Source organism: Pagrus pagrus (assembly GCF_965226575.1).
Source record: "Pagrus pagrus genome assembly, chromosome: 24".
In the NCBI taxonomy this organism is placed as follows: domain Eukaryota; kingdom Metazoa; phylum Chordata; class Actinopteri; order Spariformes; family Sparidae; genus Pagrus; species Pagrus pagrus.
The window spans coordinates 1,220,169-1,235,396 of record NC_140206.1 but is presented as its reverse complement, the minus strand read 5'-3'; the positions used below and the strand labels follow the sequence as shown (position 1 = coordinate 1,235,396).

Genomic DNA, 15,228 nt, shown 5'->3' with positions numbered 1-15,228 from the left:
AAACAGTTTTGACACGATTTTCATTCAAATAAGGTACTGTTATTTATTTATATATGTTTTATTGTAGTATGTTTATTCAATCAATAAATAAATGTACTTTTTAACAGTTCTGACACTAAAATAAAGTAGCAATGATATTTATTCATTTATTTTTGATGTTTCTTCAATCTGTGGAATGTTTGGATCAATAAATAAATAAAAATACTTATTAAACAGTTTTGACATGGTGTTGATTAAACTTTTTTTTTCTTTTTACTTTTTTATGTATTTTCTTATTTATTCTTAATTGTTTTTTTTAGATACATAAATAAATTGACATTTTACACAATTTTGACATGTTGTCATTAAAATAAAGAATCATATTTATTTATTTATTTATTTTAAATGTTTTTCAGTGGAATGTTTGGATCAATTAATAAATAAATAAATAAATAAATAAATAAATATTTTCTTTCTTTTTAAATGAGGAACCGAAGGAATTCCGTGACGTCACATCCTGTTAGTGTTACGTGCCTCGTCCTGAGAGGAGGCGAAAGGTAAGACGTCTCACTCTGTGCTAGTTTCCCGGTGTCGTTAGCCCACGGGCTGTACTATAAGACAGAAAGTAGCGTTTCACTACAAACATGTCCACGTGACTGTCGTGAGGGTTTACGACACACGTGTCCACAGTATCCGTCTGCACCGCATCTTTCTTCAGTCTGATTTTTTGCGACATTTCAGGCATCCGCTAAATCCGTCGCCTTGGTAACGGCTACGCTAGCACGGTCCTGCTCGCCGCTTCCCCGCGCCGGAGTGACTCCTCTCCCCGCACGTAGACGAGCTGCGGCGGAGTCCGGGTACAAGGTGGGGCAGAGTGTCCTGGTCAACTTGGAGAAGTTGAGTGTGTGTCGGTGTGTGTCGGTGTGTGGCGGACTGTGGCGCGAGCAGCGGTGAAACACGTTAGCAGGTGAGTTGTCCGACATGTTTGAGCTAGCTTCGTGTTGTAGGCGCTGAGCTGTGACGCGTTTTCACGTCGTTTTCACTGAATCCCCCCCGAGGGACGCTATCTGCTACCATCAAGCCCGCTGACTGACGCTCCCAGCAGCCAATAGGAAGAGCCGTAGCAGAGTTGCGCTCCAATCAGAGGCGGCTGTCGAGCTGGAGGCGGGAACAAGGAAGAGAGTCTGTGTAGCGTCTGTTCGGAGTTTAAAGCTGTCAGCTGGCTCAGAGGAAGCTGCTCCGTGTTGACAGGAGGACTCACAGTTCCTCTTTCAGCCCCGCGGCACATACTGCCTCTCTCCTCCGTCCACAGCCTCCATTACTGCTGTCCCGACGGCCACAGCCGACATGTTGCTGCTGCTCAGCCCTCATGTTGGAGCTGGAGCTGGTGTTCAGCCTCATGTTGGAGCTGGAGCTGGTGTTCAGCCCTCATGTTGGAGCTGGTGTTCAGCCTCATGTTGGAGCTGGTGTTCAGCCCTCATGTTGGAGCTGGAGCTGGTGTTCAGCCCTCATGTTGGAGCTGGTGTTCAGCCTCATGTTGGAGCTGGTGTTCAGCCCTCATGTTGGAGCTGGAGCTGGTGTTCAGCCTGATGTTGGAGCTGGTGTTCAGCCCTCATGTCGGAGCTGGTGTTCAGCCCTCATGTTGGAGCTGGAGCTGGTGTTCAGCCCTCATGTTGGAGCTGGTGCTCAGCCTCATGTTGGAGCTGGTGTTCAGCCCTCATGTCGGAGCTGGTGTTCAGCCCTCATGTTGGAGCTGGAGCTGGTGTTCAGCCTCATGTTGGAGCTGGTGTTCAGCCCTCATGTTGGAGCTGGTGTTCAGCCCTCATGTTGGAGCTGGAGCTGGTGTTCAGCCTCATGTCGGAGCTGGTGTTCAGCCATCATGTTGGAGCTGGTGTTCAGCCCTCATGTCGGAGCTGGTGTTCAGCCCTCATGTTGGAGCTGGAGCTGGTGTTCAGCCCTCATGTTGGAGCTGGTGTTCAGCCCTCATGTTGGAGCTGGTGTTCAGCCCTCATGTTGGAGCTGGAGCTGGTGTTCAGCCCTCATGTTGGAGCTGGTGTTCAGCCATCATGTTGGAGCTGGTGTTCAGCCCTCATGTCGGAGCTGGAGCTGGTGTTCAGCCCTCATGTTGGAGCTGGAGCTGGTGTTCAGCCCTCATGTTGGAGCTGGAGCTGGTGTTCAGCCCTCATGTTGGAGCTGGTGTTCAGCCCTCATGTTGGAGCTGGAGCTGGTGTTCAGCCCTCATGTTGGAGCTGGTGTTCAGCCCTCATGTTGGAGCTGGTGTTCAGCCCTCATGTTGGAGCTGGAGCTGGTGTTCAGCCCTCATGTTGGAGCTGGTGTTCAGCCATCATGTTGGAGCTGGTGTTCAGCCCTCATGTCGGAGCTGGAGCTGGTGTTCAGCCCTCATGTTGGAGCTGGAGCTGGTGTTCAGCCCTCATGTTGGAGCTGGTGTTCAGCCCTCATGTTGGAGCTGGTGTTCAGCCCTCATGTTGGAGCTGGAGCTGGTGTTCAGCCCTCATGTTGGAGCTGGTGTTCAGCCCTCATGTCGGAGCTGGAGCTGGTGTTCAGCCCTCATGTCGGAGCTGGAGCTGGTGTTCAGCCTCATGTTGGAGCTGGTGTTCAGCCCCATGTTGGAGCTGGAGCTGGTGTTCAGCCTCATGTTGGAGCTGGTGTTCAGCCCTCATGTTGGAGCTGGTGTTCAGCCCTCATGTTGGAGCTGGTGTTCAGCCCTCATGTTGGAGCTGGTGTTCAGCCCTCATGTTGGAGCTGGAGCTGGTGTTCAGCCCTCATGTTGGAGCTGGTGTTCAGCCCCATGTTGGAGCTGGTGTCCTGCAGGCTGTAAGGTCACAGACACCTCCTCCACCACCTCCTCCTCCTCCTGCACTGGGCCTACAGCCTGTTTATCAGCAGGCCCTTCATCTGACCACTCACAGCACAGTCGCCGGGCCGGGCTTGGCTGGGCCTCAGCTCCTGGAAGATAAATACCTGCTTATCTTTAGAAACACCCATAACTTTGCTTATCTGTGACTTAGAGCTATTTACACACTCTTGAATTTAAGATAATTTAAATTTTTTAAGCTCAACTGAAACACACTGTGCTAAACGGACAGATATGGTCGCTGGGAGCGAGATTAAGCTTCCTTATCCTGTAACATACAAACGGTTGCAATAAGATGTTTAACACAGGCCCAACACGATGCAATGATCCGAACACTAACAACATGCCACTGTGGACATGTCTGTTCACTGTGACATGTCAGACGACGTCTCGTTTCATCCTCAACACAAAGATCTTCAGTTTACTGTCGCAGAGGAGGAAATATTCACATGCAGCAGACTGACGGCAGGGAATGTTGATTTTACTTTAAAGTTACTTCAGTCAGTCGTCAGAATAGCTGCAAATTAATTTAACAGACAAATACTCAAATAAAGGTATAATTACTACAGCGATAAAAGAAAAAACACACTCCAGCATCACTATTTACACTTTAACCTCAGTGAGACGCCTGCAGGAAATAACACACAGCCTTCATCGAAGTGTGAAACAGTCAGTCAAGCTTTATTCCCTTTGTTCAGGTCAGAGTACCAATACAAGACACTAGGACTGCTACTGATGACTGTTTTCTCCATTAATAGATTAATGTTTGGGTCAGTTAAAGGTGAAGACGTCCTCAGATGTCTTGTTTTGTCCTTCAGTTTAGTGTCAGAGGAGGACACAGGCTCTATAACTATAAATGTGTAAAACGTTAATAAAACCAGTACAAAGGGTGCCTTCACTGGGCTGTGGATCAATGTTTGAAGCGAGTCATGAACAGACTGCAGAGAGAGCGCCGGCCTCTGTTCAGCAGTCACAGTCCTGATTTTGGTGTTTTTCAGAAGATTGAAAGCAGAATTTGTGACGAAGCCTCACGTTGACCTGAAGTTTGATTCAGAGGAAAAGTAAAGAAACATAAAAGTGTAGTAACATTAAAACAGAAAACATCATCGCAGCGTCAGGAGCAGGTTAATAATCTTTATAATGTTGCAGAAGATTGATTCAACAACATCCCAGCCAACAAGTGACGTCAGCAGCCAAAACCCCCAAACAGTCCGTCTGCAGGGATATGAAACAGAAACTGTAACCAGATCCTGTTCAGTGGGATCCCAGCACAATATTTACTGTAAGTCCGACCCGACTTCATTTATATCGACTTCAGCACAGCAGAGTTCAGCTGCAGAGCTCTGAGAGCAGGAGGAACACAGTAAATGACTCGTTTTTACCTTTTATGAGGAGTTTTACTTAAAATCTCAGTTTCAAACGTCTGAGACGTTTTACAGCTGATGTTGTCAAGAAACCTGGAAATACTCAGGAAGTTTGAGAGCTCAGACGTTTGGACTCGACTGTACGTGTTTAAGATTTTATAGATCTTTATTATAGTGCTCGTTAGTCTGTGTTATGTATTCACAATGAATCTGGGTCACATTGTTTGTGTTTAATCCTGTCCCTCTCCCTGCTGGTCTCTGCTGGTCTCCTCTGGTCCCTGCTGGTCCCTGCTGGTCTCCTCTGGTCCCTGCTGGTCCCTGCTGGTCTCTGCTGGTCCCTGCTGGTCTCTGTTGGTCCCTGCTGGTCTCTGTTGGTCCCTGTTGGTCCCTGCAGGCCAGAGTCATGGCCTCCGGTAAGAACAAGAACCAGACGTCTCTGGTCCTCCACAAGGTGATCATGGTGGGCAGCGGTGGCGTGGGAAAGTCGGCCCTCACCCTCCAGTTCATGTATGACGAGGTAAGCCTTCAGCACTGCATTTCCCATGATCCTTCGCTGCGTCTGTTACCGGTCACATGATCGTTTCTCTGCTCCCAGTTCGTGGAGGACTACGAGCCCACCAAGGCGGACAGCTACAGGAAGAAGGTGGTCCTGGACGGCGAGGACGTGCAGATCGACATCCTGGACACGGCGGGGCAGGAGGACTACGCCGCCATCAGAGACAACTACTTCCGCAGCGGGGAGGGTTTCCTGCTGGTGTTCTCCATCACGGAGCACGAGTCCTTCACCGCCACGTCCGAGTTCAGGTTCCTGGCTTTTATTTCATGTCAGTCGTTCACTGGTGATGAGACCCGTGAGGTTCTGTGAGGTTCTGTGAGAAGTAGTATTAAATGTTGTGTGTGTGTCAGGGAGCAGATCCTGAGGGTGAAGGAGGAGGAGGCCATCCCTCTGCTGCTGGTGGGCAACAAGTCGGACCTGGAGGAGCGGCGGCAGGTTTCTGCCGACGACGCCACGGCCAAGGCCGGCGAGTGGGGGGTCCAGTACGTGGAGACTTCGGCCAAGACGAGGGCCAACGTGGACAAGGTACGAACACGCCGAGGACACAGCGTTCAGCAGGAGAACGTCCAGGTTTAAACCAGCAGGAGTTAAAATAATATTTTATTAGACGTCGTGGCAACATGACACGTTTCGTTGTCCACGTCCAGGAGGTCTTTTAAAAATCTCTTTTTCCTTTAAGTCATCAAATCTTGTCAGTAAAAAACAGCTTCATCAGCAGAAATATATTTGAAACAGCAGATTTTCCACTTTGTTCAGGGAGAAACGTTCACTTCCTGGTTCTGCAGCCTGCTCTCACGCTGTTCTTCTTCTTTGTGGTTTATTGGAGGTAAACGAACAAACGGCCGGTTCTGTTTCCAGCTGGTTGTTTCTTGCAGCCGTGCAGCGATGATAGAAATGTGTCTCGTCCACATTTTCAACAGTCATAGAAGGCTGCTGGTCCTGCTTGTTGTTCTGGTGGATTATTGGTCGATGGTCCACAGCTGCTTTTGTTTTGTGGTTCGCCACCTCCACTTCTTCTTCTCTTGTGTATAAGCCACAGCTTCTGACTAAACTGCTCTGCAGAGATTAAAAAATACATTAAAACTGTATTTCAGATTTGCTCTGATGTCTGATGGAACCAGTTGATTGAAATGTTCGACATTTTCTGTTTTTTATTCATTTTTCCTTCAGTGCAACATTTTTGACATCAGAAACCTGGCTTGGTAAGCAGCTGATGTGGAGCTGAACGTTCTGTTGTTCTGTCTCTCAGGTGTTCTTCGACCTCATGCGGGAGGTCCGCAAGAAGAAACTGGCCGAGAGCATAGGCAGAAACGGGCCGAGCGGCAAGAAGAAGAAAAAGCGCTGCTGCATACTTTAACCTCGCCGTCACGGTCGACGTGACAACGTGCCAAAACCAAACGGCGGTCGGACGGACTGGTGGACTCGGGCAGCCGCTTCAGACCATCAACCTGCCTGACGACTGCACAGCTGCGCTACAAACACTTCATCAGATGAGGAGCTCGTACTCTTTTCCTCACCTGCACATTTATCTGGGCATTTATCGTTAAACCTGAAAATGTGTTGTTTTCTCCAAATGTATAAAACGTCAGAGTCGACGTGTTCGAGGTCGAATCTACCAGAAAGTCTCACTTCCATTATTGTTGTTGTTTGTCTGGTGACCTTGGTACTGTCCTGTTCTGCTTCCTCTTTATGTACAGATTGTGTGGAGTCCAAATACTCTATGTGGCCAAAAGTATGTGGACGCCTCGCCTATATTTGATAGTTGCAGCTCGAGCAGCATTAACGTGCTGTTCTTCCTGCCACATGTTGAACCTGCAGCAGAGATTTGATCCCATGCAGACACCAGAGCATCGGTGAGGTCCAACAGGGATGATGGTGATCAGGTCTGGGTCAGTCAAGGTTCAGATCAGGTTCCTCCACATGCCTTGACTTTATGGGGCTGAATTTGTTTATAGATGCTAGCTAGCTCAAAGCAGCGATAGCTTTCAGCTTAATCTGAAGCTCATTGTGTCTGCTGTTGCAGACAAACGCCCCCGGTGTTCAACACAGGGAAATGCATTTCTTTATGGACAGTAGATGCTAAGGGAGAATAATTCTCTCTGTTTTTATACGTGCATGGAGCTTTATTGAGACTAACAGATGATGCATGGTGACAAATAAGTGAGGACGCTGCGTATCCAGAGATATTTAATAAAAAACATGTGATGGCATCACTGAACTCAACACAGCTAGCATGCTACCAATGCTAGCTAAATAGACTCTTCTCTGTACCACATTCATTAGCTAATCTGTGAATGCTAACTCCTTATTAATCGGCAAAATCTGCTGAAGTTGAAAATTGTGGTGATGATTTTGGTAAAAGGGGGGGGGGGGGGTGTGTAGTTGGTCATTTTGCTAACATGGTGGACGCGTCCTCCTTTAGATGGCCTGCTGGACACATTGTCACCATCTCACTGTCTCACAGCCTCGACAATGATGATGTTCAGTCTGATCACACATGGACCGGGGCGTCCACATACTTCTGGCCACACATGTTTATGTTTCTTTTCGTTGTCGTGAATGTTTTTCCGACAATCTTGATTTCGACGTGTAATCAGACGATCGATCCGACATCATGTTCAGAAGCTCCAGGGAGGATTTTTGTGCCTTAAACCGTCGTTTCCTCGAGAAAACGCGTTTGTGACCTAAAAATACCAGAAAGTGTAAAATTTCTACGCTCGTCCACGTTTCCTCTTTGTGTTGACTCACATTCCTGACACTTCCACACTCCTTTTGTACGACGCCTTCACTCTTCACCTCCCTGACGAACACAAGTATAATTTATAATCACAGTTTTAAAGGGAACCTCTTCAAATCAGCTGGGTCGATACGTGTCGCTGTATTTATGACATCATCACATCCATTTGATAATAAAAGTCAGACTGATCACTGATCGTGTGTCAACTGTGGGTTTATTTCTTTATCAGAGCATCAACACTGAACCGTGACGTGTATAAAGTCCAGTTAGAGGAAGAAACGACGAGCTGTAAACGAACTGGGCCGTAATTAACAAACATGTTCATGAAGTTTTATTTAAGACACTAATAACGTTTATAGAGACGATGTTACGGTTAATTTAGTGTATATTTTAATTCACTACGTGCAAATTGATGACATGTATCTGCAGTTCATCTGCAGGAGTTACGTTTCTGAAAATAACTTAATTTCTTCTAAAGCAAAGTAAATATTCATTAACTTTTTCCAGTGACATGATTCTGTCTGAACAGAGAATAATAAAGTTATATTACAGAATTATTCATATTTAGGGATCTGTTTTTAAATAAAATATAGTCATTACAGTTAACAATAAACATTAACAAGAAAACAGTGATTAGATTCATTATTAAGAATATTATGTCAGCTCACACAGATTTATATCTACAATTAAAAATAAAGATATTTATCACAAGAGTCCAGTTCAAACGAGTCATGCAATTTATTAACAAAGTTAAAACAGTTAACAGACGAGTCAGTCTAATAAATCTCATACTCAGACACTAGGTGGCGCCTCGGTATTAACTTTGACGGAGGTCGTGTGAGTTCACCAGAAAATGTTTTAACACAGAAAAAGAAACGTTTGTGTTGATTGAGTCTTTAGTTGTATTCACATTAAACAAATAAAGACATGAAGGTGGAGACGGATTATGAACTTGAACAGAGTTTTAACAGGATGAAGATGAACTTCTCTTCATTTCTGAAATATTGTGACAAAGTGTTTAATAATCTGTTTCCTGCTTCATGAGACGTGTGTGTGTTCAGATCTTCACCTGATCCACTTTGTTAACTGGTGTGTAAGAGCTGTGTGTGTCTGTGGGTCAGATGAGTCACGTGATCGGACTCTAAGTACTGATCAGATGACATGTTGTGGTGTGAAGCTGCAGTCAGTGAAGCGTCTTATCACTGTTGTGATAGTTGATCTGATTCAGGACGAACTCGTCTGACCAGCACCTCCTCGTCCTCCTCGTCCTCCTTCCTTTGAACTTTGCTCCAGATGTTTTGTTTCTGATCGTTTCCTGATTTAATCCATCGAGCTCAAAGACTGTAGATCTGATCTGTTCGTCAGATAATAAAGAGATAAAACAATAAACTTTATTATCACCGTGACATCACTCTGACCTGCTGCTGCTGCTGCTGCTGCTGCTACTGTCACTAACTGTATTTACTTATGTCAACATCAAGAACTTATAAGAACAATTATATTATTATATTTAAAGAATCTTGATAATAAAAAATGTAACGTTTTAACAAAGGTTAAATGAGAAAAATGAGAACTAAAACAATTAATTTAAAGAGGTCACTCCCACATGTGAGCCAGCAGAAACTCTGACATCTGTAAACGACTGACGCTCACCTGTTCATAACTCACCTGCTCATAACTCACCTGTTCATAACTCACCTGCTCATAACTCACCTGCTCATAACTTACCTGCTCATAACTTACCTGCTCATAACTCACCTGCTCACACGGCCTGCTGAGCACACAGACAGTCATTGTAACTGAGGATGATGATGGTGAAGATGAAGATGATGATGATGCAGGCAGCAGAGACGCTGCTCACACATACTTGTACTTCATCTGAGTATTTTCTCTTTTACTGTCCTCTGGTCCAGGTCCAGGTCCAGACCCAGGTCCAGACCCAGGTCCAGGTCCAGGTCACTGGGTCACTTTGCTGAATAAATGACAAAGTAAAGATGTGCACAGTGTATGTGTCCTGTTCTTGTCAGACCTTTTCTTTTGTCTGCCTGAATATTAAAACTCTTCTCTGTCAGCTTGTCCATGTAGAGGTCAGAGGTCAGGGGTCAGGTCCGATCACCAACCCTCTGTTCTTGTGTTGCAGCGGAGGTTTACATGCAGAGATGTTCCTGCTGTGTCCAACAAACTCAGCTCGTCCTAATTATCAGTGTCAGTATAGAGTGAGCTCAGGTCTGTAAGCCTCTTACAGTAATACACCTGCTGCTGAGCCGACACCAGAGCTGCACCGCGGGGCGCCGGCCGACACTCTCAGACCCGCTGCAGCTCCAGAACACCGCTCTTCAGCCGACATGTCGCTCTGAGACGATGCTGTTGTGATTTCCAGGTGGCAGAGATGCTGAGTGGAGATCTGGTGGCGGTGTGGGAGGTGGCGCTGAGCGACGGCGTCTACAGGATCGAGTTTGCTCACGGCACCACCACCGGGAAACGGGTCGTCTCTGTCAACGGACAGGTGAGAGCTGGGAGTCCAGATCAGAGGTTCACAGCTGTGAGGTTAGGACAGAGGATTTATACTTCTGCTGACGGTGCAAGAGTTTAGAGCCGGAGGACTTCAAGTACTGACTGTGTTTACATGCTTACTTTACTTACTTACTTACTTAACTGTGTCTGTCTGTTGTTAGCTGGTGACCAGGTCGTGAAGCAGGCAGGTAATGTGCTGTAAAAACTGGGAGCTAAAAGAGGCTAAAAAGCTCAGTAGAGCCTGGTGGTTTTGACAATGTGAGCAGCAGCTTCCTGGAGTCCGACCTAACTCTGGCAAAGAAGAAGTCGCTCAGTAACTCCAGTTAAACATCCGAGTGTCGTTCTTACTCCTCCTGAGTAACAACAGAACAACACGTGTTAATAAATGAGCTTTATGCTGATTGGAGGTCTTTAATTCAGGCACGAACACTGATCAATGAATGAGAACATGTCCAGCAGCAGGTGTTGTTTCCTCAACAGGAAGTCATCAGAAAAGACTGGCTGTTCAAGCTGGTCGGAAAGGAAACCTTCACCGTGGGAAGCTCCGACACCAAAGCCACCATAGCCATCGAGGCCATCAGCGGCTTCGCCTACGAGTACACGCTAGAGATCGCCGGGAAGAGCCTGCAGAAGTTCATCGACAACCGGGCGCAGACCACCAAGACGTGGCTGCTCAAAGTGGACGGGCAGGACTACAGAGTCGTCCTCGGTGAGTCACGACCGCTCCACTGCTGCTCCACTGTGTGGTTGTGTAACGGCAGTAGGTGAACACTTAAAACACAGAAGCTTAATCTGCTCAGGTTGAGGTCAGTCAGTTATTTTAGGAAACATGACTCGCAGTATCAACCTGGTTGGATAACAGACACCAAACCTGAGCTGATGCTGTTCATCAGCTGTAGAAAGGAAACAGCTTCAGTTAATAAACACTCTGCTTCTTTTGCCTGACAGAGAAGGACACAATGGATGTTTGGTGCAATGGGCAGAAAATGGACACGATGGTGAGAATCACTCGACTTTGAGCTGCGACATGAACAAAATGTAGTTTTACTCATAAAATTCAGTCATTATCTCATCACCAAGTTCTGTAGGCCACAAAACTGAAGGAGCAGGGAACTAAATAACAAGAACAAACTCCAAACGACATTAAAACGTAGCCGAATCAGCTGTTAGCACTTCCTGTTTACAGTGTACTCATGGATGTACAGACAACTGTCACTGGATCGCTGTGATACTGAAGAAAACATAAAAACATGATGTTTCTAAGGCAAGTTCTGCACATGTTAGGAGCGTCTTTTTTAGGATTTCTAAGCAGATGTATGGACTAGTATTCCTGATAGATATCAGAATTAAATACTGTATTCTTGGCAAGTATATAAAATATTACACGCTGATGGAAAGTAATGAAAAGACAGAACTTGCCTTAGAAACATCATGTTTTAAGATTTTTTGATGATAGTTGTCATCCAGTGTTATCTTATTTTGAAAAGACTCTTCAGAGGACAGAAACAGCTGTCTTTATAGAGGCAGAGATTTTATTGTGAAAATTATGTAACAACACAGGTGGCCATGTTCTGACTACCAGCTCTGTAATTTAGCTGTATGTGGGCTGCGTTACATAATTTTCACAATAAAACCTCATCGTCCATGAAAACAGGTGTTTCTATCCTCTGGAGAGTCTTTTCAAAATAAGATTAAAATAATTCAAAGGAAACAAGTGAAATATGTGTTGACATTGAAGCTCAGTCTGTGAATCAAAATGTTTATAGAAGATATAAACATTCATATTTTCCTCATGAGTGACCTGAATCCTCTGTCTGTGTCGGTGTTTTCTGTGGCAGGGAGAGTTCGTGGACGACGGCACGGAGACGATCTTCACGGTCGGGGAACACGAGTGCTGCATCAAAGCCACAAGCAGTGGGAAGAAGAAGAACGGCATTGTGCACTTTTTACTGCTGGACGGAGAACAAATACCAGCTTCAACACAATAGTGCCGCCACAGAGCCGAGCTGCCAAAGACACTGAAGGAGGTGTTTACATCTGCTGGAGGAGCTTTATTTTGAAGGATTTGTTGGTTTTGGTTACAAATGTAGACAATTATGTAAAAATAGTGAATAAACAGTGAAATGTAAAGCAGTGATATAGTTGTCTTTTTTTACGCTCCACTGGGTGATTTATTTTGAAGATGTCCATTTTGCAACTTTATTTTGAAGGAGCCCTAAATTAAATCACTTCCGCTGTCAAAATCATGAATTCAAAGGCAGAAATCAGCTGAAATCAGCTGAAATCAGCTGATTTCTAAAAATCATTTTTGCGCACTGTCCACGCAACGAGTATCTTCTTGAATGCTGCTGAGTCAAGCACGCGACGGTTGGCGCGAGAAGGACCGGAACAAGAAAAGTTTGATATTCAAAGTAAAAGCATAAAATATGTCGCGATTTAAAAAGTTCAGAAAGAGTCGTATGAAATCAAATATGCACAATAAATATAAATAGAACATTGATCTATACAAAAGGATACGATTTAGACCTCTGAGATAACCGGACACATTTTTTAACGTGTATAAAATAATAATATATTAAAATGAGAGAAAATTTTCTAGATTCTTTTCCCATTTTATTTAAATTTTAAGGTTAAAATTCATGAAAAATATTATTTTATTACTTCCTCTTCCAGAATTTTAACCCTGTGTCTAGACTAGAGTTGCTTTGATGAGATTTTCACATTTATATTTTGTTGTCGAACATATCAAGGAATAACATTGTTTGTCAGTTACTATGACCCTTTAAATAATGAAGTTTGAAGTTTTTCACAATATATGTTCTACCAGACATGAAACTTGATATACACTTGAAATATGTGTTTACTATGTTAAATATATGGTACAATTCAATACTGTAGATAAGCAAAGAAGTAGGAAATTGGAAATAATCAAGTAAAGTACAAATACCTCAAAATTGTACTTGAGTAAATGTGTGAGTAAATCAGTTTATGTACATAAACTGATGTTTATGTAAGCAAGAAGAAAAAGAAAAACACGAGTCTTACTTTGAAAATCCGCAGCGGAACCCGTCGCGTTGTGCGCGGGCGTTGACCCGCGGGAGGACACTCACTGACGGGAGTGACGTCCCCGGCTGGGATACTGTGGCTCCGGTCTGCACGGGATGGACCTCACGGCTCTGGAAGGGGGAACGGCTGACTGTTTGTGCGCCGTGTGCGGGACTCACCTGTGAAAACGTGTCGCTGAACCACCGGGAGGAGCTCCGCTGGACTGCCGCGGCCCGGCTCTGACTGTGGACGGTGTTGTACTGCAGCTGGTCCCGGACTGGAGACAAAACAACGGACGGAGGGACGGACGGGAACATCTTAACTCCCCACCACGATCCACGAACTGTTCATCGGGCTGCCTCACTGTCAGCTGCCGCTTCACCTTATACTCTTAAAATGGCTGCTCCCGCCTTCTCCCCGGCTCTCTAACCTCCCGCTCAGTCCGTATGTAAAGCCGACTTCAGCGGCTGAAGAGCGGCGAGTTTTCCCCTTTTCCCCCGGCTTGGAAGCTACAGCTAGCTAGCGTTAGCCGGCTAGCCTAGCCACCTAGCAACAAGGCCGTTTTTTACCCTTCTCGTCCGGTCGGCTGTGACTCTGAGCGCCGTTTTGAACCCGGCCGGACACGAGGGAGTGTGGTTGTAATCTCACGCGGGTCGGAAGGATATGGGGGAGCGTTGCTCAGCCCGCCGCACATCTGTCCGCGCACCGGGATCGGGAACCGGGACGCCCCGGGAAACAGCTGCCTTCACCGGCCAGTAGCAGCAGTAAACACGGCGCTGGGGTTATCGCTCAGACTCCCCGGGATGTAGAGGAGGACACAGTGTTTAATCTCCGCAGACTCCGTGATATAAACTACATGTGTGACTGATGTGTTAGTTGATGAGATCCAGAGGAGAAGAGCGTGTTTTGACGCTTCTCTGAGCTTCCTGGAGGTCACATCGTTCACCTTCCTCTCCATCAGCTCTCAGCTCCAAGCGTCCTGTAGTCTGGAGCTACAGCCATGAACTACCAGCAGCACCTGGCCAACTCGGCCGCCATCCGCTCCGAGATCCAGAGGTTCGAGTCCGTCCACCCCAACATCTACTCCATCTACGAGCTGCTGGAGCGGGTGGAGGAGCCGCTGCTGCAGAACCAGATCCGGGAGCATGTCATCGCCATTGAAGGTAGGACGGGAGGATGCTGGTCCTGCTGTGCAGACACCCAGAGCCCTGAGCAGGCTGGTGCATGTGCTGCTGTCTGTGGTGTGAGACCTTCTCTGGGACAGAAATCAGTTTTCTGCTCCTCAGAGAAAGTATGAAATCAATGCTGAGGAGACTCAGAGGAGCTGAGGTGGTTCAGACTGATTAGATCAGCTGTGACAGTGAGATTACACACTGCAGGAGGTTTGCACAGATGCTGGAACATATTTTGGATTATGGTCCGATACCAGCAATCATACCAGGTTCATTATTGTTCAGGTCAAACTGTTGGTGCCACTAAAAGCAGCATGAACCTGAAGTCTGAAGAGCCCGACCATTACTCCGTGTGTTACTCCGTGTATTACTCCGTGTATTACTCCATGTATTACTTGGCACAAAGCAGCTTGGTACGGGTCAGGAAACCACAAAGCGGGCTGCAAAATCTATTGAAGTCTCGTCCAAAATATCCGGTTTTGTTGCCAATTTTTCGTCTGGAAAATATCCAGACGTCTCGTCAGAAATGTCTGAGCTTGTTGCCACAAACAGCTTTCTAGAGCGCGACCATTAGTCGATGTGTGGCGCGTGTGTGGAAATATCAGCTGGTTATCAAACACTTCTGTAGTGAAGGCAGGATATTTTACAGTTTAGCAATCTTTGTTTAAAATGATATCAGTTCACTGAAACAGAGAAACTCGCTGGGTCAAGTAAGAATGAAAGTTTGCGTATCAGAAGACATTTGCTGATACTAATACAGTGTTTCCTGCACAAAACCACTCGGCTAGGGTCAAAAAAGGATCATGTTTCGTCTTTAAATACCTGGTTGGAAAGGTTCTTGTATGAACAATATGAGTTAAAAGCTCAAACTGAGATGTGAAACACATTGTGGAGTATAATGACTTTGTATTCGCTTGAATCGGTGAGATTTATTTGTTTATTGCACATGATTTTACATTTTGTCTGTTGGGAGGTATCATCATGTC

At 45.8% G+C, this 15,228-nt stretch overlaps 3 protein-coding genes and 1 long non-coding RNA gene across 5 annotated transcripts in view; 3 read left to right on the top strand and 1 right to left on the bottom strand.

Annotated features, from left to right (window-relative positions):
• Positions 1 to 564: 564 nt before the first annotated feature.
• LOC311253217 (ras-related protein ralB-A-like) lies at positions 565 to 7,706 on the top strand. Its single transcript, XM_084347024.1, has 5 exons — positions 565 to 946; positions 4,613 to 4,735; positions 4,814 to 5,022; positions 5,125 to 5,299; positions 6,024 to 7,706. Exons 2-5 carry the CDS (start codon positions 4,622 to 4,624, stop codon positions 6,129 to 6,131), a joined length of 606 nt encoding a protein of 201 aa, XP_084203150.1. The 5' UTR covers positions 565 to 946; positions 4,613 to 4,621; the 3' UTR covers positions 6,132 to 7,706.
• Positions 7,707 to 8,225: 519 nt separating this feature from the next.
• LOC311253092 lies at positions 8,226 to 9,639 on the bottom strand. Its single transcript, XR_014621614.1, has 2 exons — positions 9,255 to 9,639; positions 8,226 to 8,865 (listed from the first exon to the last, which is right to left on the bottom strand). It is a non-coding gene; the product is annotated as an uncharacterized lncRNA (long non-coding RNA).
• A 148-nt stretch (positions 9,640 to 9,787) lies between these two features.
• Positions 9,788 to 12,201, top strand: faimb (Fas apoptotic inhibitory molecule b). The gene is made up of 4 exons (XM_084346826.1): positions 9,788 to 10,017; positions 10,506 to 10,734; positions 10,974 to 11,023; positions 11,864 to 12,201. The coding sequence occupies exons 1-4, from the start codon at positions 9,901 to 9,903 to the stop codon at positions 12,011 to 12,013; spliced, it is 546 nt and encodes a 181-aa protein (XP_084202952.1). The 5' UTR covers positions 9,788 to 9,900; the 3' UTR covers positions 12,014 to 12,201.
• A 911-nt stretch (positions 12,202 to 13,112) lies between these two features.
• Positions 13,113 to 15,228, top strand: part of agap1 (ArfGAP with GTPase domain, ankyrin repeat and PH domain 1) — a 139,880-nt gene continuing 137,764 nt past the window's right edge. For both annotated transcript variants that reach the window (XM_084347659.1, XM_084347658.1), the window contains exon 1: positions 13,113 to 14,233. In XM_084347659.1, coding sequence (XP_084203785.1) covers positions 14,071 to 14,233 — 163 coding nt within the window. In that variant the 5' untranslated portion in view covers positions 13,113 to 14,070. The remainder of the gene's footprint in view (positions 14,234 to 15,228) is intronic.